The sequence below is a fragment of the Pleurodeles waltl genome, chromosome 9, assembly GCF_031143425.1.
Source record: "Pleurodeles waltl isolate 20211129_DDA chromosome 9, aPleWal1.hap1.20221129, whole genome shotgun sequence".
NCBI classification, from domain to species: Eukaryota; Metazoa; Chordata; class Amphibia; order Caudata; family Salamandridae; genus Pleurodeles; species Pleurodeles waltl.
This window is the reverse complement of record NC_090448.1, coordinates 238,843,653-238,870,510: the sequence shown is the minus strand read 5'-3', so window position 1 is coordinate 238,870,510 and position 26,858 is coordinate 238,843,653. Positions and strand designations below refer to the sequence as shown.

Below are 26,858 nucleotides of genomic sequence, written 5' to 3'. Positions count from 1 at the left end.
GAGAAAAAGTCTACTCCCTCCATAGAGTATCTAGGATAAGTGTCATGGTTGATTGAGAAGGCTTTAAATAAGTCTGCTGCAAATATTTAGCTTATTATACTTGAATTGCTAATTTGAAACCATGTCTCATTCATCTTGCTAATGATCCTTCCCTTGTATGATTTCCAGAGTGATGATGTAATTGAATGCCCGTCTCACCATTCACATTTTGGAATGATGTGTAAATATGACTTATAGCCTTTTGTACTCTATTCAATATGAAAAGTATGTGTTGCGTTTCATTAGTTAATAGTTTATTTTATTGACCCCTGATATTTTGCTATGTGCGTGTTATGATCTGACAATGAGATATTGTGTAGTTGTCTAAGACTGTAAAATTTATTACGTTTTCCAGCTTCATATAAGTTTACAACTTCGAAGATGCCACCCTCAACCCTATGATCTGCTGTGCTTTCTGTCCAACTAGTTCAAACTCTGACAGGCACCACTAATGCAAATTTGGCATACATATGTTCTTCAAATCTGCCCTCTTCAAGTAGCTTGTCAAGCAATAGTGTGATGTGCCTACCAGATTTGGTAGACTCTGTTGTCTAGATATGTTCTCCTAGGTGGCTTTTGTCACTGGAACCAGTTCCTCAAGAGTTAAACCATCTTTAGAACACTCGACATTGTAATCCTTAAATTATTACTGGATAATGTCAAAGAACAATATTAATAGTAATAATAATAATAATAATAATAATAATAATTATTATAATAATAATAATAATAATAATAATAATAAACACAGGACACGGTTTTGTTTCCACGATTCCTTAGTGTGCTTTGTAAGAACAAGATATAGGGGGTCATTCCGACCCTGGCGGTCATGCCGGGGACCGCGGAGGCACCGCCATCAGGCTGGCGGTGCTTCCATGGGCATTCTGACCGTGGCGGTGCAGCCGCGGTCAGAAACGGGAAACCGGCGGTGTCCCGCCGGTTTCCCGCTGCCCCAGGGAATCCTCCACAGCGCCGCCATGGGGATTCCGACCCCCTTACCGCCATCCTGTTCCTGGCGGTTTTCACCGCCAGGAACAGGATGGCGGTAACGGGTGTCGTGGGGCCCCCTAACAGGGCCCCACATTGATTTTCAGTGTCTGCCAAGCAGACACTAAAAATCGCAACGGGTGCCACTGCACCCGTCGCACGCCTTCAACTCCGCCGGCTCCATTCGGAGCCGGCTTCCTCGTTGAAGGCGCTTTCCCGCTGGGCTGGCGGGCGGCCTTCTGCCGGTCACCCGCCAGCCCAGCGGGAAAGCCAGAATGGCCGCCGCGGTCATTTGACCGCGGTGCGGTCATTCGGCGGCTCCCGCCGGGCGGGCGTTTACCGCCGCCGGCGGGAGTCGGAATGACCCCCATAATGTATACAGTGCTCGAACAGTGAACATATCTATAAATTGAGAAGTGGGCCTCAATGATGAAATACCATGGCTCCAGCTATGACTGAAGACCAATTTTTTCTAGCTATGTGGAGGTTCTCAGCTTTGGTATAGAGGTCATTGGTATGTAGTATCAATAGACTTTCGTTGTGAGAAAAGTTACTAATCACTACCATTAAGTGCACGTCTACTGGCATGATACGCAGGACAGAGCAATACGACACCAACAACTATTATGTGTTACTTCACTGTAACTACAAACCACACTCCTATTCTAAGATCAGGTCTCTGATTAGAGTACAAATAGCGGGTTCCTAGAATTTAGGTCATTTTACAAGGATTTGGAATAATGCTTAAGTGATTTACATATTACACTCTATTCAATATATATGTCTGTGTCTCCTAGAATGGGGATTATTTTGTAAGGGAATTGGAGTACTACTCTGAAGGAAGTCTGGAATATTGTGTATTTTCAATAGTACTTCTTGTGTGTAGTCTGATCTGAATCAGCAGAAACAAATGTATCAGTGAGGACTCTGGGATTACATCTCCTATAATCCTTAGCTATAGTGCATGCCCGGGCGCGCCACTTCCTGAATCCCCTGAGTCCTACACCGGGGCATAGGCTGGCCGGGAGGGAGCGTCGAGCCGATTACTCACCCTGAGGTGGTATCAGCTGATGTGCTGGGATGCTGCACGGGGAGATCTGTGTATGTGGCACGGGCTGCTAAATGATGCAGCGCGCCGGTGTTACTTGCTCTGCGAAAGCAGTGCGAACCAATTAGGAATTAAGAGGCAGCACACATGGCAGCGGAGCCCATCTGAAAACACAGCTGATTGAGGTTAGGTTTACCAACTAGCATGATTTTACAGAAGTCAGAGGGGATACCCAGCCAATCATTTTGGGAGGAATGGAATATTTAAGATGGCCACGTAGTAACTCTCGAATTTATCAGGAGGAAGCAGCCGATATGAGCAGGTTGCCGGCAAGGGATGCTCCTTGGTGTAGTAAGTGGGTGGTGGTGGGAAGCAGGGACTCTTTAATTGCAGATTACAATCTTTTAAAATAGAATTGACAATCCCTTTTCTTCCATTTCAAAGTGTGACTACAGGGGTTCCTGTGACCTTACTTCACGGGCCCAGTTGGCCCTAATTGGAGTAAGGGAAAGTGAGCAGACCTTACAGCAGGTAACTGGAAGATGTGTGTGTAGTACACTAATGCAGTGGCGCACTTACACCTCATGCAATTGATTTAGAAATTGGATTGAGGGACGCCTGGTCCTGATGTATCAGCCTGTAAATCTCTGGTGGTAATTCACATTTGTCATCAATGTCTTTCAGGTAAATAAGGGACCTAGGAACACAGGGTGGTGACAAAAGATTGGACCACCAACATAGTGGCATATACATTGAGCATGTGACAGTAGCGGGTCAGATGTCCGTCTTGACGAATGCCATGGACTCTGTGGAGCCTCTAGGCAGAAACATCTTGATGGTTTAGTGGGGTTGGGGCACTACTAGTTCCTCTACGCCCCACAATCAGTTTTTAATACCAAGTGGTACCCTATATAACATGAAAACCAGACTGGGTTACCACATTGGTTTTTAGTGTTTTTTCTCACAGATCCTCAGTTTTCATGAAAGTGCCTCCCTGATTCCGGGGCGTAGGCCCGCTCTTCATCAAACCAAGTTTCAGAAGAGCAAGGGGATGTCCTATGATGAAGCATGACACCTGGTGATGTGTGAGGACATTCCATCATACTCTTAAGTGTGCCTAGGAGCAGGCTGGGAACATAGAAATTACCAAATGGGGGATAGTTAAAAATGTTTTGACAGTATTACTCAGGAGGCTCTTTTAGTGTATGTGACAAGTTCTGTTTGGAGGCCAGCTCACCCTTGAGGCCCTACAGCATCTGGTTCCATACCATTTATATTTTTCATGTTTTATTGTGTTTTGATAAACATACATTCAAAATTGTACAACAGGGCACTGTATTAAATACAAGGTTGACCAATGACCTTCTGGCTCTTTTTGCCTAGATGAGATCAGTCATTAGGTGGTAATGTTGTTTAAGGAGTTGGCTTGCAGATAATCTTGTAGGTCCTGTGTGCCACAGAGGGATGCCTCGAAGGAATGCAATTCCTCAAGTCTGCCCCCCATAGCAAAAAGCTGCTTTCTGACCAAAGGTAGTATTTCTGGTACACAACTATTTTCAAGCCTCTGCCAAAAAAGCTAAACAGGTGAGCTACCTGTGATCCTGTGCTGTTCTATTAATCATAACTTTTCTTCTTTAAGTAAAGAAGTGTTGTGTATGTGTTGTTAGTGGTCAAAGCAGTATGTTTACCCAACAGGGGCAAAACTTTACTAAGTGTGTCACTTTGTGTTGAGGTTCCGCATTCTTTCCCTCTTCCAGGTGCATATGTTTTTATGGCTCAAATGCAGCCCAATGCATTTCTCTCTTACAATTACTTTAAAGAAATCCCACATGTGCTCGTCTCCACCCCTTTTGTTTCGTTACTGTTGACGCATTCAGCTGCTTGAGCCTAGGTACAATTCTAAGGGCTGGGTCTCTCAGGAGCGTTCAGTTTAAGTTCCATCAGCCTTGCTTTGAGACCTTCAAGGTTAAGGCCAAAGACAGTGTACCTATGGTGTAATCTCAGACCCTCTAGTCTCTAGAGGTGCATCTTTGCTCCTCTAGTGTCTGCCACTAAGCTGTTCATTATTAATATCTGATAGAGACTTCTAGCTGTACATACCTTACCTTTGAATTTCCCAGGCATCAGACTGGATTCTTTCAGTACGTCGTTGGCGCTGCAAGTAATGTCACGGTCACCTATACAGGCTCCACCCAAGCACACCGATGTCAGTTCTTTTCTTTTTGTGCCATTTAGCGGTGATCTGGGGAAAAGCTACCCATCTGTCTAATTTTTGCAGGTTTTTTGATTTTTTGTCAGCTATTTTTTCACTATGTGTTGAGGATGTCTTCCAGGAAGGCAGGTTTCAAGCTGTGTGGTGCCTGTTATCACTCCATATTTTAACAGACCCCCATTTCGTCTGTTTGTGGTGCCTCGAGTGCAACCAAGACTCCACGTCGTGCTTGGAGTGCTGGGCCATGGCGCCGAAGGTTTTGACGGATCGGTCCTTAAAGCTGCTTGCAGCCCTGCATTCGACACCTCTTAGCGTAACTCCTTTGAGGTGGAAGAGAAGGTCGCGGGACCGCTCCTGGAGCCCCAAGTGCTGTTCCCCCCACTCCAGGTCGTTGGCACACTCAGGGAAGAGGCACAAGAAGCATAAGAAGTCAAAGCGTGCTTCGACTTCTCCTTGTCCGTTAGCCAATGCAACGACTTCTGAACATGGGCATCCCAGGCAAGGTTCCGCAGAGCCATTACGAGGTCCTACTTCGAGCCTCCCTCTGTTTGCGGGAGCCGAAGGGGCACCCTCTCAGGTAAGGGAGTTTGTCAAGGCCATGCGCCTCATCTTTGAGTGGACCAGCCCCACCGGCACGCCCTTCAGGCTACATGGGGTGAGAGGTGGCCCCATCAGGTTCCACGCCAGCAGCTTGGGGCCTCAGCTCTGATTTGGTCGTGCCAATGTGACCTACTCCACCGCATGCCCTGACGCCAATGCTCATGGCGCTGCCGGCACCCACAGGCAGCACCAGCTCCATTGTCATCCCTGATGACTCAGAGACAGAATGGCATAGCTCAACATAGACTCTGGCACCGACAGGGCCCATTGATCCTAGGTAGTTCTCTGACCATTTTTCAGAGCAGCCAGGCTTAGGGGAAGAATGGGAGGGGTCACTGGACAATTTAGAATACCAGCTAGGTACATCTTTGGACTGCTATGAGGTACTTGGAGATCCGAGTGGACTGGACACATCTCCAGATCTCATTTGCATTCTCCCCCTACCTTGACCAGGGAGGAGGGAGCATCATATCCGATGTGGTGAGGAGGGCAGCAGAGATCCTTGACCTTGAACCTCCATCGGTGGTGGTCAAGACTAACCTCTTGACGGAAGTGTTTCAACCTGGAACTTCCTCTTCAGAGCCCCTTCTTCCTTCGATGAAGCACTGACTGATGCCTTGCTGGGAACCTGATCCAAGTCCAGCATCGGGGCTCCAGTGAACAGGACAATTGCCTGCCACCATCGACCTGCCCCAGGTGACCCAAGTATCCTCAGCCGACACCCCACCCCTGAGAGCCTGAGGTCCAGGCCTCAACTTCCCATGGCGCATTCCCTGCCGCTCCCCCATACAGGAAATCCAAAAGGCTGGATACCTTTGGAAATATTTTTTTTTCTTCTGCCAGCCTAGCATTGCGGTCGGTGAACACTGCCTGCCTTTTGGGCTGTTATTACCACACGCTGTGGGATATGGTTGAGCCAGTGCTGGCACAGGTTTTTCAGGAGGTTCGGGCTGTGTTCTCCGGAGCAGTGAAAGATGGGAGGGATGAAGCTCAGTTCACCATGATTGAACTCGACTGACTCACTGGGCAGGGCAGTTTTGTTGACAGTGGCCTTGAGGCGCCCCGCCTAGCTGAGAACATCTGGCTTTTCAGAGGATGTCCAGGCCATCCTCATGGACATGCCATTAGGTGGGACTCTTCTATTCGGAGAGAAGGCAGACTCGGTGCTGGAGCGCTTTAAGGTCTCTCTGGGTGCGGTCAAGTCCTTGGGCATCTCAGTGGCCCCTCGTCCTCAGGCTGCCTTTTGCCCCTTTTGTGGCTATGGAAGGGATGTGCCACAGGTCAGGTAGCCAGAAGTTATCAACCATCACCCCCCCCCCGGCACCTATAGCTTCCAAGCCCTCCTAATCTGGTTCTGCAAGACAATGGGTGCCCAGTTGGAGGGAGAATCCAACATCATCTCCTCAAATGGTGGTCCATTAAATTGGACAGATGAGTCTTGCAGATCATTCGGAGGGGCTACTCTCTACCTTTGGAGTCTTCCCCTCCCCCTGTACTGCCAACTCAAGAACAACAGATGGAGTATCATTTATCTTTGCTGTGAGGGGAAGTTACAGATCTCTTGGCCAAGAGAGCTATAGAGAGGGTAACTATATCAGAAGTATGCAGTGGTTGTTATTCCTGCTACTTTCTGATTCCCAGAAAGAACAAGGGACTACACCCTATTGTAGACCTCCAAACTGTTAATCTCTTCCTCAAAAAGGAGAAACTTAGATGCTCACTTTAGCACAGGTCTTGTCTTCCCTAGACCAAGGAGACTGGCTGGTACCACTGGGCTTGCAGGATGCATATTTCCACATGCTTATCTTGCTGGCCCGCAGGCGTTACCTGCTGTTCAAGGTAAGCCACAAGCACTTTCAGTTCATAGTGCTCCGCTTTGACCTTACCAGCACCTCTTGGGTGTTCACCAAGGTGACAGCGGTGGTTGCAGCTCATCTGCAGAGATTAGGGGTATCAGTCTACCATTATTTCAATGACTGGCTGTTGAAGGCGGGCTCACTCTAAGCTGTCGTCTCCCAACTTCATACTATGGCGAGCCTGCTGCATTCGATGGGGTTGACTGTAAGTGTGCTGAAGTCACAGCAGACTCCTTCTCAGATGCTCCCTTTCATCAGAGGGGTGGCATTAGCATGACTCAACGAGGATAAATACTTTTATTTCTCCCGGTTTTTGCTTTTTCTATGTGTGCTGCATTTTGCAGCATACATAGAAAGAGCAAAACACCATAAATGAATGTTTCCCTTCCTGCACATAAACAATCATTCAATAATGACGATTTGTTACTTCTATGTATGCTGCATTCTGCGGCACATATAGAAGTGCCAAATCACCATTGTAGATTGTTTATGATCAGGAAGGGACCTTCCTGCACATAAACAATCATTCCCTTCAATGTAAACACCCTTTCACTATGGTGCAAAGATGCAAAATTTAGCGCCAGCACTAGGGGAAACACAGGGGTGCACCGTATTGTTGTAAATACGGCGCATCCCTGCGTTTCTAAAGTGACGGAGCGTGGCACTGCAAATTTTGGCGCAGCGCTGTGGCACTTTCTAGTAAATATCCCCATAGTGTGTTCCACAGCCTTATGAATTATTTCATTTCCTCTGGTATCCTATCAATATTGTGGTAATGCTGTCCCTCTTTTGTTGAGTCCACCATTATTCCCAGGTATCTGAATTTGTCTACTTCCCACCTCAGGCCTAAGTCAGGCAGTCAGGGTACAAGTCCGCCTCTCAGTGTCCCCAACGGGAATAAAAAGTGTTGATCTAAAGTCAAGCTATTTCTCCAAACTCATTGAGGCTAGCCAAACAGCATGGAACAGAGTCCTCTGGCCTCTTCAAATAAAATAGTGTATCATCTGCAATAATGAAAGTAAATGGGTGAAGTCGTCCTTCTCAATACCCAAGCTCCTTCTGGAACTCAAAATTGAATTAAATTACTTTTAAATAATTCTATACATCACTTTTAATAGTGCATGCCAAAAATATTTTTCTAGCTTTGGAGGGAACTTATTTTTTAATTTAAACTTCAGAAAAATAATTTTAATTCAATTTAGGAAATATTTAATTTCGTTTATGACTTAATTGAAATTTAAGTTAACATTATTGTAATGTTAACCTGCGTTTCTCTTCATTTAGGAAGATTGGCAGCTGTCTATCTCTCAGCCAGGGCTTTATCTCAGTGAGATCTGGAGAGTTAGCTTCTGTGTATAGGAAGCTGAACATTTTTAAAGTGTTGAAAGCTAGTGTAAAATTGTAGTACAGCTTCAGAAAAATAGTCGGCATAGGCTACTATTCCACTTTTGGCCCCCATCTGGAATTTCCCAGGTACTCCAGCATCTATGTTAGCTAAATTAAGCCTCCCTTTGAGAGATGCAGGTATGCAATTCTGGGGGCACCTCCTGATTGGGCAGGATTTGGTACAGTGGGACATTCTAACAGGGGCTACAAAATGAGAACTTTCAAGATTTAACTATATACAGATGATATCATGTCAGGGATCAAGATGCCATAGGCTGGAAGAGGACCAGGTCCAGAACATTCAACCATTAAAATAGTCTCCATCTGGTCCTGGGAGCTGTTAAAGGCAGAAGATAAGAAGGTAAAGAATGCTTATTGAATTTGGGAAGGATATTTACTGAACTGGAGCTAAAGAATACATAGGAAGTATCTTGGAGACTTCTTTATACTACAATTAAACCCACCACCCTAAAGAATAAATCTCCTATGTCCTACACTGGATTTACTGGACTTTGCAGAAACTGGTGAGGTTGATGCTTCCAATAAGCATATATTTCCAATGTCTCCATCATTTAAGTGATTTAGGGATCATGTGAGTACTATTATATCTGAAATCCTGACAGTCGAAGTCAAGGTGAGCCATAATATTTGCTTTGGGCACAGATTTCAACTTGAACCTTCATATTCAACGTTCACAACAAAGCCTACTCTTCTACATGATACTTGTGGTACGGAGAAAGATATGTATAAATTAGCTCCAACCATACCCACATCCATTCAATAAGTGGCTAAGGTAGCTAGAGCACACCTATAGAGCACATACTGAAAACCATAGCAGTAATAATAGCAATACAGATAATCTGTGTGGTCATGTTAAATAAGATGGTGCAAAAACATAGGAAGATAGGGTACGTCTGATGATTACACTCAATCATTCAATCAAAAACGTATCTAATGATCAGGTCTTCTCCCAGAGAAAGCACAGAACGTCCTTGAAAAGATTATATCACTTGATAAAATTAAAACTAGACTTATTATTCTTCTAACTCCCTGCTTCCACTGCCTGGTTCTAAAGTGAGGTTACGCTACTAGGAAATCTGTAAGTGTAGAACATGAATAACATGGCTTTAAGGCCTGCCTGAATCCTGAAAGTTAGCAAGCATATTCAAAGCTACTGGGAGCTCCAAACTAATGTGAAACAACATACATGTGATTTTAGAAGATTGGTACATTCTTGATTATATGGGTAAACAGTCATACTGTAATGAATAGGAGTATAAAACAGGATTTCAATTTTAAGAGTACGAAATAAGGCTAGGTGTGCTATTGGCTAGGACTACATTGTTTGAGTGCAGGGGACCAGTTTCCCTCCCTCTGCCACACTCGCAATAAACAAATCTCTACCCACCAGCTGAGAACAAAGGAACATGTAGTTGGGCCCAACTCCTTTATCAGATATGGCAACAAACTAAGGAAAGATGGACCAACCTTCATATCTGCCAAAGCCCAATTCTGCTTCCTTGGGTTGTTGTCTGAGCTGAGTGGGAAGATAAAACCCCCTCAACTCCACCCTGGACCTGCTTCTTCAACATATAAAGATTATAAAACACAGTCACATAGTTGTTTAATGACTGTCCCAGGGGAAAATGTGTACCAGCGGAAGTAACATTCACTCCATTGACCACTTGGGACAAGGTACCTTCAGATATGCTGCTGGAACTAGCCGTGTCTCAGTCTTTTGCCTGCTATCTATTGTCTTTTCTTCATTACAATCTTGTCTTCTTGCTTCTATTTCCACCATTCTCTGAGTCAGTCCCAATCTGAAGCCCCAAAAGTCCTGATGCTTCATCTCCACCAGAGAAGTTCCAAACCTTTTTTGGAAATTTGAAGTTAATTCAAAAAGGGAAGGTCCTGTCTGTTTTATGTTGTCGGCGTGACAGATCATGCCACAGCTATGCCTTGAAAAATGGCACATTCAGAGCCTCAGAAGGGTTTTATATCTTTTACTCACGCTGTCCTGAGAGCCTTCACTTTCTCCCCGATGTTTTGTAACTTTGTGACACAGCTCTCATCTTCTTCTGTGGGCTTTCCAATATTGGTCCAACTGGATGGGTTCTCTTTAGTCAGATCTCTGGGGACCATCCCCCAGCAGAGAGGAAAAGAGATACACCACAGACACTTCAGTGTCTGGGCCCACAACACCATCTGCTAGGCATCTCACTCTCAGGTTTTTGATTCTAGAGCATTTTCCAAGTCCTTACTCTCCAGGATTGCAGCGTATTCTTGACATTGAATGTCCTTCATGATAGTGTCATGTGAGATGCTTGTCTCTTCTAGATACTCTGTTCTTCCTTCCACTTTCAAAACTCTGGAGCCTCGTCAGCAAGGTGGGCATTGACTTTGATCCCCATTTCCAAATTTAAATTCTGCATGCCATCTGCGACGTCAATTCTTATTTTGTCTCTGAACAGAAGCAGAAATCATTACTTTACACGTGGTAAAGGTATAATATTTTACTCTGTTACAGACACAAAAGTCTGTAAAAAAATACAAAACAAATAAATAGAGTTTAGTACTCCTGTCTCAAAAAAGACATTGAAAATCTGACTTAAAAGCCCCATTATCATGTATCCATGAATATTCTAGCTACCCTCCTTTACTGTTAATTATGACAAATTGTTCATAGATCACAAAAGCTGTTTCCAGTATGTAAAGGGGTTGAGTTGTAAAAATATGCTGCCGCTGCATTTGTGCTGCCATTAAATCATCACTCTTCCTGAGGAAGTATGGCCATAATAATTAACCATATTTATGAATCGAAACATTCTCAAACATTTCTTGGAGTGACAGTGATCCCAAAGGTAGAAAAAATAACAGAAGCATATGGAACTTGCTCTTCAAATATGAATTGGTATTAGGAATCACCTTTATGACTCAAACATCATTTATAGATCTAGAAATATACATATATATTAATAGATATATAGACTAAGCTTTCAGGAAATTCAGTTCATTCAGTACATATACTTAACATAATTACATAATTAGTCAACGTCATAGCTCCAGCTCATATGTTTTAGCATGCTTACCACATCTACTGTTTGTGTTTTATCCCTAATTAGAGCCTGTATCACTCAGAAGTAGGCTAATATTTTTATATAAATCCACAAAACATTATGTTTAAAGAGAAGATTACTTAATTAAATGTATCCTTCCTTAAAGGTTAGAACACCAGCTATTTTGTAGGTTTGTATTTGGCCCATTGTCTTGCAAACCTATGATCTTTGGTAAATATATATTGTTAAAGTCTGATAGACTTTCACACATGATTGCAGTTAGTGCAAAATGGAAGGAAGATTGTGATAGGGCTTCACTGGACCTACAATGGCATCTGGCAGGTATCCCTGTCAAGATCCTGTCAGGCACTGCAATTTTCAAGCTTAAGGATGTCCATTTAACCTTCTAGTGAGGACATATGTCCTTGATAAACTATTAGTGATGACAACATTTAATAATGGTATGCCCCTATAGAGTAGTAGTGGAGTGCTGTGGGGTGATGGTATGCTTGCAGAGGAGATGGTGGAGATATGATGGAGCAACGGACAGATCATTGCATTTTGGATTTGATTCGGAGACCCAGGAAGGGGAAGATAAGATAGAGGTTCACATGCCTTTGCTTAATACTGGCCAGATAACACATTGCAATACACTGGATACTTAACCAAAGTCCCACTGTAAAAGTATGGCATAGGAATGTGCTTTAGCAGAAGATGACAGATGAGTTACACCACATGCTCAATGTTTGACAAGGTGAGAGTCTACAGAATCTATAATTCCATCCTAGGATCACCAACCTCTAAGGACTGTGGAACTAAATATATAAATACTTTGATGTGATTGTTTGGATACATCAGGCAGTTTGAAGCAAAATGGTGTTCGATATAATTGCAAGCATTGGGGAAAGAGTGACAGAAATTCTATGCCAGACCTTGATTTGTCTTTTCTTCAAGGAGGTGGGTGTTAGTTCTATTTTATTATATGAACACATTCAGTAGGTTCTTTAAAAAGTAGCCTCTTCATCGTACCTACCTGCATGTTTTATAGTTATTTATTTATTTATAGTTACAATCAGTGCTAAACAGCATTTTCAGTTAGCTTCTTATTTCCCACAATGGCACCTACATGGGAAATAGTTTAGCATTCAGCAAAATTGGCAGACCATAGGTTTAAAACTGACTAAGAATCTGACTGTTGGACACTTTGGCAGAATCCCACTTTTTCAGGCAACCTTAGAAGTGAGGCACTAACCTGGAAATTGAGTCGGGTGGTTCAGGTGACTTGGTGTTTTTTTTTAACCTTTTGTGATACTTTAGGGTTTGAGCATCCAGAAAATGTCTCCAGCTTCAGAGCTTTATAACACAGCCAAATTTAAGGCCTTTAGGTGTATTAAATGATTTAGCCTCCCCGAGATTCTATCAAGCAGAGTCTTGCGTAAGGGTTTTTACTTTTCAGAAGTGAACTGGATCCTTAATCGATTGATGCAGAGTCTACACCAATTTTCACAAATGTAAAGAACATGCAGTTTTCTTACAATGTACCTCTTCTATTGTTTAACAGAAATACTAAGCTAGACCTCTAGTATTTATATTCCATTCAGTGTGGGAGATGTCAGCTTAATCGGAGTGCATGGGCCTATGTGTCGTAGCACTATCTCACACTAGACAACTATTTGGCCTATTTGTTTTGCTAAATGCGTAAAAATCTGGGTAAGGAAATTGCTTCAGTAATTTCAGTCCCTCCATTGGGGATATTTCCAAAGACTCCTTGGGTACACACAAAATATTTTGAATGTTGTGTTTTTTGCATGTTTCATAAATCCAAGAACTGAAAATCTATTCATCTGCCCAACTAAATGCCTGGAATGACAAACTGAAATGGACTATGGGTTGTGGAAACATCTAATACACATGAAAGGGTGAAACAGTGAATTTACTAGTGCATTGAGACTGCTTAAAGATCGAGTAACAACTGCAAAATGAGATAAATATTGGTGGAAGCTCTAAAGAGACTTGTATGATCCCACACATGATGTGCAGTTACTTAAGTACCCTTCTCTGCGTGGTAAAAGATCATGTGCCACTGTTTTGGGTGGCACCGGGCTGATATTAGAGACTGGGAGCAGGGCCTGGCTGTAAGTCAGCCCCTGCTCTGAGAGGCCACTACACATGGCTCAAGGACACACACAGCAGGTTTAGGTGGAACTTAAGCAGGACAGAAGGCCTTCCTGTATGCAGGCCCTCCAGCCACTGATCCATGCCTAAAGGTTTTTTTTGTCACTTTTTGGATGGGAATAGGGAGTTTGTTGCACACCGCCAATGGCTATGCACAGCTTGTTTGCATAGAATAGGGCAGGTTGATGGTCCTCTCTCTAGACATACTGCATGTGTGTGGTGTGATAGCATCGGTGGCAGAGAATCATAAACTAGTTCCTATCTGATCAGCCTCTTCTGTGCCTTCTTCCCAAAACATCTGATAATATTGCACATCTTTGTGCTAGCATACTTGCATTTTTGACTTCACTAATCCAGGAAACATCTTGATGGAATGTTTTTGTTAAATATAGACATAAAAACATATCACTACTGTAATGATGCTCATAATGGTTTTGGAAACAGAATATGTTCATGCATCTTTTAAATCGTCATTTCACAATACATTGTTGTTTTTTTTCTTTTTTGAAGTGGGAACAAGTAATTTGGTTTTAAAACAAAGAAAACTGTATGAAGATACTCAACCTCCACACAGCTTTATTAGTCTCAAAGACATTAATCCAATATCTTCACCAAGAGGACTTCAGTATAACAGAGTTACAGGTAGGAACATTTTTAAGGCATAAGAAACACTTTTCCAATGAAAAAGTCTGTTGCATAATTTCTTATGTGAAACATATTGTAAATGTTGCTTACAAGCCTATCTATGTGCAGAATTCTCTCACTACTAGCTACTTTTAGGTTCTTTGCAAATGTCAAAGCATCCATGGATAATAGTAGCACAGACTCTGGCTGATCTTCAAAATCTAACTTAAATTCTGACAGTGTGATGTGCAAATGTCTGTACATACTAAGGTGGTCATTATGACAATGGCGGTCAGCTGACCACCACGCCGGCGATGGCGGTAGGTCCGTCACAAGTGTGGCAGTGAAGACTGCCAAGTTACGACCATGGTCGTGATCCCTCCCATAGACAGCCAATGTACCACCTGAACCGCCAATGAGGTCCGTCCACTCACCACGGCACTTGCCATCTTCAGGCTGGTGGAACACAACACCCTGCCACCATATTATGACATAGCAGACCACAAGGATTTCTGGGGCTGGACCACCGACACCAAAAGCCTGGCAGAAACAAATCATATAAAGGAGACACTCACATCCAGGGACACAGAGGAGTCCGCAGCCGCCATGGAACCCAAACTGGAAGTCCTGTCAATGCTGTACCAGGTGATGGCAGTCCAAGAGCAGCAACGCTGACGATGATGGTGAGTACAGCCACCTAGCACACAAGGGAGGGAGGGAAGAGTGACACACCCACATGCACAACACACATCATACACACAGACCACACCCTGAGAACTGTCTGCAGAGAACTACAACAACAACATAAGCCAGGAGCAAAGAAAGCCAGGACACATACCTTTGGTCCAACCACTGTAATTCGGTGGAAACAGCTACCCCAATAAAATAGATCATATATATATATATATCTCTATATCTCTCTCTCTCGCTCTCTCTCTCTCTCTCTATATATATATATACACAGAAAGGGCTATTGGACAGTCCAATGTCCGTGAAAAGCCACAGGACAACGTCCAAGGCCCAACTTCAGTCCTGACAGCCCAATCACTCCACTGGGCAGAGGCATCAGGCACCTCACGGGGTAGAGGGGTGGTGGGAGGGAGGGTTTCTTGGGAAGGGGGTCCTTGGACTTGGGTTTGGGAGGCGCAGGTCCTTGCTCCGTTGCTTAGGGGGTGGAGGTGGTGGTTTGGAGCAGGGGGCCGGAGTGTCACTCTTGTGCCCTTTGGTGGCAGGTGTAGCTGCAGAGGGAGGGACATGAGTGGACTGGGAGCTGGAGGTACTGGGCTGGGGGAGATGGAGCTTCCACTTAGGGGCAGGACGGGGGAAGAGGAGGGAAGAAGTCAAGGAGTGAAAGGAAAAGTTTCTTAGGGCCAATGGGGCACGTTTAGGAGTGGAGGTAGAGGGAGTGGTTGTAGGAGGAGTAGGTGGGCTGGTCTGGGTTGCAGGTGCATGAACAGTGTGCTTGTGTGAGGTGGATGGCTGTTCAGTGTCTGAGTGGGCGCGTTTCTGTGTCTTTGGAAGGGGGCAGACAGAGTGGGAGAGGACAAACAGTAGGTGTGTATGTATGTTGTGGTGGTGTCTGCAAGTGAAGTGGGTGTGCTGCATGAGGTTGTGATGGTGGTGGTGGTGACTGCACATGTGGTGTATAGGGTCCTAGTCTGCGTGTCTGCTGTTGTGGTGACTGTGGGCAAGGCTGTACAAGTGGCAGGATCCTGGACTGAAGATGCAGTGATTGCAGGTGTGAGTGTTGATGTGACTGTGAGGGAGGAGGAGGGGGAGACAGTGGAGGCAGTGGCTGTTGTTGTATGTGCTTCTGTGTGTTGGCTGTGTGTATGCTTGTGGATTCAAGTGTGGTGCCCGTGCTTGTCTGTGTGAATCCTGTCTGTTGTCTTGGGTGCATGCTGGTCTGATTTTGTGCGTGGGATGGCTGGGGGAGGGGGCTTTGGGACTGTGAACAGATAGTTGGAGGGGGGATGGATGAAGTAGGGACACTGGCTGCCATCAAAGAGGAGGCCAGATCCTGAAATGATCTCTGTAAGGCAGCCAAGACACCATGAATGCTCTCCAGGTAGGCTTAGCATTGCTGCATCCGAGATGCTAGCCCCTGGATGGCATTCACTATGGTTGACTGCCCTACAGAGATGGATCTCAGGAGGTCAATGGCCTCCTCAGTGAGGACAGCAGGGATGACTGGGGCAGAGCCTGAGGTGCCTGGGGCGAAGGAGATGCTGCCACAGGCAACTGGGTGGGGGGCTACTGGGAGGGCGGTGCTGGTACGAGGGTGGCGAAGATGTTGTACCTGGGGTGGTCCCAGAGAGGTCCACCACCACCAGGGAGCTTCCATTGGAGGAGGAATGTGAGTCAGATGTCTTAGCTCCTGTCTCCTGCGTAGTGCTCCCCTCACCCTCCAACCCACTGGTCCCCTCTGCGTAGGTGGACTTTGCCCGTTGGCTGCAGCTCCCTCACTCGCCGGTTCCACTGCTCCTTCACCATAGGATGCTAATGCACACAAGGACAGGATGAGAAAAGGAGAGAGGGTGGGGGAGAAAGAAAGGCAGCACAGGGTTAATCACAGCAACAACAGCACATATGGCATACACATCGTAATCACTCACTGAGACTAACACTGTGCATTATAAACCGCAAAGACAAACCATTACCTGTGAACAACAGCAGAAATGAATCCAAACATTAACATCTGCACACCTACTGGGACTCACCAAGCCATGTCTGCCATGGTATGCCAGCTACTTGCCACTACCAAACGTACATATCACCCTACATTGCTAAGCAGGACTCCACAAGATTAGCTAAAGAGGCACATTGGGGCATCCACTGACTAGAACCTTGCACCCAAACAACATGGCAGGCAACACAAAATAATGCCACACAGTGTATACTCACCCCCTTGGGGCTGCTGTGGTGCCCTCAAGCGCCCATCCAACTCAGGATTGCCACCGCCAGTATGCAGGCCATTAGGGGGGGTCAGGGTCCTACGGGCACCCCTCCCTCATTGGGAGGCCGTCCCCAGCTGGGCCTCTGCGGTCTTCCGGGCCCATCGCTTTGGCCCTCCCACCGTTTCCTGCAGTGGGTGCTCTGCCGGCCATGGACCTCCAGGGACCACACCTCGTTTCCGATGGCACACCACAACCCTTTGTTCTGATGGGCGCTGACCTGCATAGGGAACACAGATGAATGGACACCATGAATTCAACACTCCATTGTGTAACAGAAATGGCTTACATACTGCATAGATCTCACGTCAAGCCCACACATGACCCGTACCTCTGCATACACATTGCAAGCAGCAAAAATACACTCAAGAATGACACACTGCCAGCACACACATGCATTTCCATATAGCCATGTTGCATTCAACGTACCCATAAGGTACTCACCTGTTGGTCTGGAGGGCCATACACAAGCTTCTCCAACTCCTCTGATGTGAAGGCTGTGGCCCTTCCCCCTGTAGCATGGGCCATCGCGGGTTCCAGACACAGGACACAGCAGCACACGCAGTGAAGGTGTTGACCTGTAGAGAGTCAGGAATCAAGTGAAGTGGGACAGAGAAGATGGCGGTCACGTCTGCAGTGGTGAACACCATCACCAACGATATGACGTAAAACTCCGGCCGAGTAAGGTCACTCCCACCTGTCCCTGCACACAGGATGGGCGGTTGTCAAATCCTAATACTGGTACTCATGGCGGACAATATAATGTGCATCATAGGTACCGATGGCACACACCAAGCCAATTCCAGTCTGCTACATACATACATGCTCTGTGTACTGTGATATTGTGTGTCCATATTCCTGTGTCACACACATCTCAACTTTGGTCAACCTAGATGCCTACCACTGTGGAGGAGAAGGCAAGCACCCGTGTACAGACCCCTAATGGACTTGGCTACACTGGAGGAACGCCACATCATTATGACCTGTGTCAACAATTGGAGCCAGATCTGATTCCTGCCATCTGTAACACTTCAGCAATACCCGCTGCAGTACACTACTCTACTCCACTTCCTGGCAAGTGGTTTCTTCCAGGTGTCTATGGGCTTGGCTGCAGGAAAGTCACAGCCAATGTTTTCGAATGTGCTTGGAAGAGTATTGGCTGCCTTGCTAAAACATGTGAGCAGCTACATCTCATTCACCCAGAGTGAAGATTTGCCCACTGTGAAGGCTGAATTCTACACCACATTTGATTGGGGACATTGACGGGAACCATATTGCCTTGGTCCCTCCCAGGACAAATCAGCAGGTCTACAGGAATAGGAAGAGTTACCACTCAATAAATGTCCAGATGGTGTGCCTTGCTGATCAATACATCTTCCACGTCACTGCCACGTTTTCTGGATCTGTGCATGATGCCTATGTGTTGAGGAATAGCAGCGTCCCACAGGTGATGGCACGACTACAGAGGCACAGAGTGTGGCTCATAGGTGAGCTTGAGTATGCTCCCAATGTATGACACTGCATGCCACTTAAAGTTGTACTCTGTGCCATTGTACATGAGTAATGTGTGTCCCTCACTTCTTCCAGGTGACTCTGGCTACCCAAACCTGTCCTGGCTGTTGACACCAGTGAGGCATCCAAGGACAGGGGTAAAAATTCAGTACAGTGAAGCACATGGGCGTACAGGAGGGTTACTGAACGTACATTTGGCCTATTGAAAGCCAGGTTCAAGTGCCTCTGTGTAACTGGTGGATCCCTCTTCTACACCCCTAAGTAGGTCTGTCAGATAGTGGTGGCATGCTTCACAATATGGCACTCAGACGCCATGTGCCCTACCTGCATGAGGAGGGGGGAGACAATTCACCTGTGCCAGCAGAGGACACCGAAGACAGTGATGAGGAAGAGGAGGAGGATGTGGACAACATGATACATATGATACAGCAATACTTCCACTGACACTCAGGTAAGACTGTACTCCTGTTTATACCTCCTTTACAGTTCAGTGCTGTGTGGCTGCTGTGTTGTGCCAAGCACTACCTTTACTTCTCAATTGACTGTCACTTATGCTTTCCCTTTTTGCAGATGTTGGTGTGGGCACAACTGTGTACTGATGTGATGACTACAGACTGCTTACACTCATTTGTTGGATGGATTCACACATTACAGGACATTTGAACAAGATAATGCAGTTTAAGACATTGCATTTTGTTTTATGATAAAGCACAGAAACTTCAGTTGTGTTCAAGGGTTTTTATTGAAGTGACAAAAAGGATGGGATAGTGCAATAGAGTGGAGTGATGGTGAACGTAACTTTCAGTGTAGTGGCCCAGTTGGTTTGTTGCACAGATCCAGTATTCATGGGGCCATAGGAAACAGAGCAATGGCAGTTACAAGTGAACAAGGTGTCTCAGTGAAACACAAGGGAGACATTCAGGAGGGGTTCATTTCTTGGCGGTGGTTTAGGTCTTGACAATAGTCTCTGGTGTCTGTCTGGGTCGCAGGGAACATCTGCAGGGTGGTTCACCTTCTGCAGGGAGTGGGGTTCTGGTGGCCTGTGAGTGATGTGGCAGGTCCTCCTGTCGACTGGCTGCAGCAGATGTTGTTAGCTGGTGAGTTGACTGGCTAGTTGGAGGGGCCTGCTGTTGTGCTGCATACTCATGCATTGTGTTGGCCATGTCACCCAGCACCCCTGCAATGGTGGCCATGTTGGCATTTAGGGCCTGTAACTGCTGCATGACCTCCTGGTGGTGTACCCCCTGTAGCCGCTGGTTCTCCTGAAAGATGGTAATCACCAGGCCCATCCTGTCCTGGGATAGTTGGTAGGCCCTCAGGATATGCGTGAGTGCCTCCTGGGCAGTTGGTCCCTGGTTTGGGCCTCCCCCTGGCGCACAGCTAACCGCCCACTGGGCCTGGCCTCTGTGCCTGTGCCCCCTGAACGGTTTGCCCACCAGGACCTTCATCGTCTTGCCTGTGTGGTGTTGACTCAGGTCTCTGTACAGTTGGGCACACAATTGATTGACATGTCCTGGGGACAGAGGTTTGGGGATGTTGGGTGGCTGCTGTGGTGTTGGTGTCAGATTGGGGGGGGCCCTGTGGTGGACTAGGTGTGGTATGTGGAAGCCAACTGACCAGGGAGATCATCAAGATCGGGACATCCGGAGTTGCTGTCATCACTAAGGGCACCTTCTGGTGGGGGACTGGGTTGCCGTGGCACATGCTCATTGTTGACATTGGCTGGTGTACCTGTGGACATGTGAAAGATTCATTACAGTCATTGTCTGACACATATTCAGCGTTTCTGGCTTTCCCTATGGGTTGTGTGTTGTCCTCCCACATTTGGGTTAGTGTAGGTGTGTGCATGCAGAGCTGGGAAGGGTGTGCTTGCAGTGGGTAGGGCATGCAGGGGCACACCATTGAGGGTGGTTATGGGGGTGGTTCACTGTATGGGATGGAGTGGAGTGAAGGGAGTCAGGGTTAGGGGGTGACATGCCATGCAGGTATCGGTGGTGGTAGGGTAGTAATAGTGACTTACTAGTGTCCAGCCCTCCAGTGACTCCAGTGAGGCCCTCAGGATGCAGGAATGCCAAGACTTTCTTCTCTCATGCTGTCAACTGTGGGGGAGGAGGCTCGGGGTCCACCGTCAGTCTTCCTGATGGCAACTTGGTGCCTGGAGGCCACTGCATGCACCTCCCTCGTAGGACGTTCCACTTTTGTGAATGCCGTCCCTTGTGCGTCGATATGGCCCCACAGAGTTCACCCTGTCCACGATCCTCTGCCATTGCTCCATCTTCCTGGCAATGGATATCTGCGCACCGAACAGCTGTGGCTCTACCCTGACGATTTCCTCCACCATCACCTGTAACTCCTCATCTGTGAAACCGGGATTCTTCTATGGGGACATGCCTATTGTGTGGTGGATGTAGTGGATGTGTTGTGCAGAGTGTGATAGGTGTTGAGGTATGGTATGTGGTGTGTGATGCGTGAAAAGTGAATAGGTGGCTGTGGTTTGTGTGTGCAGTTCTTGTATTGTCTTTTGCTGGCAAGGTGTAGCAAGTTGTGGGGGGAGTTTTATGGTGCTGTTGGTGGGTGTGTATGGTGTATGAATATGTGTCAGGTGTGGGTTTTTCAATCTGGCCAATGTTGGCTTCTGTTGGTGTTGGGTGCCTAATTCTGCTGCGGCGGTGTGCACCACCAATGGCTGCCTGCCGGTGAGTGTCTGCTGTGGTGATTCGTGGTCCATAATTTGGAGGGCGGTGTATTGCTGGTGTTGCTGGGAGGGGGGTGGGTCTGACAGTTTTTCACCTCCATTGATTTTGGCGAAATTTGTTGTTGTGGCTGGTTCCTGTCGGTTTTGTGTTTGGGTGTCATTATCTGGTGGGATGATTTCCACTGTGGTCTTTTGGCGGCCGTCACCACGGCGGTCTTCGGAAAAGACCGCCAATGTCATAATGACCACCTAAGTGGACGAGTGTAACCTGTGATTTATCTTAGGATTTCCACTTAATGTGGAGACTACTTTCTGTTGTGAATTGCATAAGCTGGTCTGAGAAATTTCGAAATATGTCAAAGGTAGACAGTTATTTTGGGATGGCATGACTTCACATCTGGCAGTTCTCCCCAGCTGAAATCTCCTTCAGGTTGAGAATGTCTGAAAAACACTGTCATGTAATTAAGTTTATGAGATATTCTTTTTTTCCATCAGAGATATACCTATAGGGCACATGGAGATATATTTGGTGTCATAATCCTTGGCTTATTTTCCAATGCCCAGTTGATGTGAAGGTCACTTCTTGCATGTGCTGAGTTTAGGTTTAGGAAAGTTTGCAATGGTTCCGCAGTGTTGGTGCCACTTGGCAAAAGGGGTTATGTATCTGGAGGCACAATATTCATCAGCAGGGACATTTTGAACTTGTGAAGTATAGATTTCTTCATGATTCATAGCATCCTAGTGAGGCAATTGAGATACGTTGTTGTTTCGGCTAGGACCTTCGTTCCAGGACTTGTGGAAACTTAGAGATTGTTTGTTTTCCTGTGAAAGCATGTTAGGAAATTGAAGTTGAACTCCAATAAGTATTCTAATGATTTAAGTCATGTTTGGAAACAAACTTGACATCTCTGAATTTGAATTAATTTGGAAGAATATAGAACTATACTTTTGTTGCACATTATTGGATGCCATGTAGGTGAGGAAATTAAATGGTCTCTCTTTCCTGTAAAAAAAACTATGAGAATATGATAAGCAAATTTTATTTAAGTTTCACAAAAAGACAAACTTCAATGAATAGCATGACCAGAGAACATGTATTCTCAAATTAGACATTTTCAGTAATACCAGTGCTGCACTTTAATATGTGCAATGTGAAGCACAGCGATAGTCTAAAGATATTAATTTTGTCTTTAGATATTAGCTTCAACCTGTAGTCATCAATGCCCAGCAGAGTGACAAGTCACATTTAGGGCCTGATTGAGATAGTGGCGAATGGGTTACTCTGTCACATCGGTGATGGATATCCAATCTGCCGAAATCTAAATTCCACTGGACATAATAGGATTTCAATTTTGGCGGATGGGATGGCTGTCACCGTTGTGATGTAGTAATCTGTCCGCCAATATCTAAATTAGGCCCTTAGTGTTTCTGTTTTTTCTCCTGATACCATTTCCATTCCCTTGTGTAGTGATCAACTAAATATCTCGAAGCTGGGCACTATCCTGGTTTTGCCATTATGTGAGTCATATATGTGCCACCCTGGTGCATTGGCATCAGCTGTCGTTTCCACAGCCTTTGATGTGGATCCAGAGTGCTCTCCTCATAACACATTTTATTACTAAAGTTTCTTTCTGCAGTGCTGGCAGGATTTAAGCCCTCAGAAAATCAGTGTGTAAGCTACGCCTGTCCTGCAATAAGCAAATGTCCATTTCAGACCCATACAAAGTATGCTTGTGGTGTCTGTTGCCGAAGCAGGATTCCAGACCATGAGAAAAACGCATCCCTGTGCATAGCAAGAAACGTCATCAAAGAGTGGAAGGGCAAACTGTTTACACACGCCATGCCCCTTATTGATCCACATTCAGGCCCCGCTCTTAATTCACCTACTCGCTGTCAACCTGTAAGGTGCCCAAGCCTTTGAAAGACAAATCCAAGAAGAAGCATCAAAACCTCCAGGGACTGATTCCTTAGCATGAAGGTGACCAAAGTGCACACCCTCAAGTAGTTGATCTCCATACCTGCGGCATAAGTCTCCACCTCAGGCTTTCTCTTCAGAGTCAGAGATATCATATGTCACCCTGATGCCAGCTCCAGCACTGAGCACTGAGCACTGTGACACTTGAAGCCAACCTATAGTATCAGCTCCTGGTGCTCACCCTGTGCAATATTCGGCCTTGACACTGGCAATGCTGGCCTTATTCCACGACATTCCTGCTGTGCACCCTTGGGACCCACGGAGCTGCTGGTCTCCTCACTGAGCTTCCATCTGCATGTATACCCTTGGCACGATTTATCCCCTCACTCTCTTATACCGTTCCAGCGCAGGCCTATGCTGTTCCTGTACCACAGGCCTCTCTGGTAGTTTCCCACACTGGTGATGGCACTGTCTCTGAAGCTGCTAGTGCCATCATCAGAGCCACTGCAATTAGCAGCACATTTTCTGAAGACCAGGACCATCCTGATACTTTAAAGAAAGTAGGCCCACTGGCTGGATGAAGGAACTTCAATACAGACATCTATCAAGGGACACATACTTTCACGAGTTGCACAACTAATTTGGTTTACAGTCAGATCAGATGTCTGACTTTGTGGGGCATGCAATGATGAGAGCAGCGAGGTGGGTAAAATTCTCAAACACTTAACCTATTGAACTCATAAGTGTGATCTTCTGAGTTGGCCATGCATGACTTGAACTTGTAATCTTCAGGGCACTCATTTTCAGCAAAGATAATTTAACGTGCTAACCATGATTCTAACTGATGTGGATAGGTTTCAAAATGCCCTACTTTAACTTTTGGTCACTGCACCCTCTCCTGGCTACCATATGTGTGATTCCTTTAAAGTGCACCTTTGGATAGGATTGGCTTAAGCCAAAGCCTTTTGTTCTAAACATGAATATACTGTGAGAAATTGGGTTTTTGGTTGACAGCGGTGTTAACCCTGGTCAAGCAACAGTCAGTACCTGTTAGAGCAACCCACAAAAGTCACTAAGTTAACCTGTGCTTAACCCTCTGGTAGTTTGGCACAAAAGTAGTCAGGCTTAACTTGGAGGCAATGTGCAAAGTATTTTTGCAGAACACAAACAGTAATACAGTGAAACACAACAGAAGAAAACTTTCACTCCAATTTAGGAAAATGGAGCAAAATGTAATAAATTATTGGACACCAAAGTGACAAAAGTCCAATCAGTAGAACTAGAGTTATGAATTTTTACAAATGTTTAGTAAAAACTAGCGCCTAAAAGACCAAAGCAACCATCGCAGACATCTAGTCACGTGAGACTGTGTCAAATTAAAAAAAAAAAAACGCTATGGAGCACGGGTCGGATACAAGAAGTGGATTGGACACAATCGGGGCTAACCTTAGAAGAATTTTCAAGAAAAATGTTCTGCGGAGCAAGGCTGCAGGCGGTGTCCGAAGAAGGAGTGTCATTATTGTGGAGCCATTGGTGAAAGTCACGGTGAAGATTTCTATGTAGTTACTTTTATGGGAGTCCAAAACCTACAGCAAGAAAAGGCAGGAGGGCATTGCCGACAACAGTTGTAGGATGCCAGATACCCCTTTGGTGACTGACCATTGAGCAGGATTTGCTTCTGTGGAGGAGAATGTATCGGGAGCAGCCACAAAGTCAGGCTGACCAGTGATGCACCTGAGACAGATAAATGAACAGGTAGGTCCTGGTATTCCCTCCGTTGTTAGAACAGTTTTTAGCCCCAAAAAATGTAAGTGCAAGTTTTGGATTTCGGCTCTCCAGGTACATTTAGCACCACCTCCAAGGGCCCAGGACTGGAGGGGCACCACTTGGGGGATTAAGACTCACTCAGGTTGGATCCAAGTGTGATTTAAGTTGGTGGGAGCCTGTTATGTCCCCGTGGCTCTGAACAGAAGGCCAGCAAACTAGCCCTTGCAGTCACTCTGGTCGTGCTGGGTTCAAGTGAAGAAGAAGAGCAGGCCTCTGAATGTTCAAGGCAGGCTCCAGGCAGCAAAGCAGTCTTTCTAGGTGCAGCAAAGCAGTCTTGTGGAGTACACAGCAGTCTTCAAGAGTCCTTGAGCAGATCCAGAAAGTGAAGAGTAAGTCTGAGGGTCCTATTTTGACACCTGGTGCCTTCTTTGATGTATGGAGGTTTCTAAAGGTTTCTCTTTGAAGTGCTTGAAATTTCCTGACTCTCCTGCGCTGGCTCCAGGCTAGCTGCAGGAACAGTGCAGTAGTGACAAGCCCTTTGTGTGAAGGCAATGCAAAGCCTATTCAGTTGCAAGTGGGACTGTGTCCAGCTCCACCCTACACCCCCATTCTACTAGCCTACAGCCTATTCAGGTACACCTAATTCATCTATGGTATGCCTCTGGGAGGAATTCACAAAGCCTAATTGCCAACTATGCCCAGTCATCTGACCTAGGACATGCTGCAGGTACCAAATGGCAAAAGGCAGGAAAAGGCCAGCTTTGTAAAATGAGCATTTTCAAACCTGTAGTTTAAAATCCTACTTTACCAATAAAGAGAATTGTAATTATAATCTCATAGATACCAAACATGAAATGGGTATCTGTTCTAAATCAAAAGTTAGCACTGATTAAATGTAATAAGGCAATCCAATGTTATCGTATGGAACAGGTAGGCCGCACAGTAGTTCAGAAATTGATGTAGGAGTTTTTTACTGCCAGGACATGTAAAGCTTAAAAGTACATGTTCAGCCTTTTAATTACAGTGCACCCTTCCCTATGGGCTACCTAGGGCCTATCTTATGGGTGACTTATATGTAATAAAAAAAATTGTTTAAGGCTTAGGAAGGGGGCTATATTGCCAAGTCTAATTGACAGTTTGAAACTGTATTCTGGCAACAATGACAGAACTGGGACATGTTTTAAGGGTTTACTTAAGTGCGTGGCACAATAAGTGCTGTAAGACCACTGTTAGTATTTAATTTATAGGCCTTGGGTACATGGTATAACACTCTACAAGGGACTTGTAAGTAAATTAAATATGGCAATTGGGTGTAAGCTATTTGTACCATGTTAAAAGGCAAGAGCACAAGCACAGTAAAACTGGTTGGTAGAGGTATAATGCACAGAGTCCCAAGGAGAACAAAACCAAATTCAGCAAAAATAGAGCGTAAAGGCAAAATGTTTGGGGGTGACCCTTCAGAGAGGTCCACGTCCAGCATATATGTACAATCCATACTTACTGACATAGGCTTTCCGAACGTCCTCTACACCCATTTTTGTGTCATTCACGTTTTCCTTCAGCCCACCACAGCATCGGGCACATGATCAGCACGCTTCAGTCATTGCTTACCTTGTGATGACTAACAGCATTCTGCTCTTTCACAATGTGTACCTCTGAAAATAGTCTCTTACAATGCTAGGGACTATTTGATCAATGTGTGCTTTTACCTGAACATATATGCATATATATATTACCTACGGGCAGTCACTAGTAGGTAGTTACAGTTAGGACCTAGTTTCCATAGGACAAGGTTTTTTTTGTTTTGCCTATAACTTTGGTACCGCTTGAGAAATCTTCACAAAATTCTCAAAATGTATACTTTGCTTAGTTCACCTGCTATCTTGACACTTTTGGGGTGAACCGTCAAGCAGGGGCCGAATAAAAGGGGAAAGGGTGCCAAAACACGGTTCCCCATTCATTTTCCCATAGGGTCTTTAGACACACCGGCAGCCCAAACTGCTGAACAGAATTATACCAGTTTTAGCAGAAA

The 26,858-nt window shown here is 45.5% G+C and overlaps 1 protein-coding gene across 2 annotated transcripts in view; it reads left to right on the top strand.

Annotated features, from left to right (window-relative positions):
• Positions 1 to 26,858, top strand: part of CFAP92 (cilia and flagella associated protein 92 (putative)) — a 292,821-nt gene that overhangs the window by 124,257 nt on the left and 141,706 nt on the right. For both annotated transcript variants that reach the window (XM_069206631.1, XM_069206632.1), the window contains exon 5: positions 13,870 to 14,001. In XM_069206631.1, the coding sequence (XP_069062732.1) occupies positions 13,870 to 14,001 (132 nt within the window). The remainder of the gene's footprint in view (positions 1 to 13,869; positions 14,002 to 26,858) is intronic.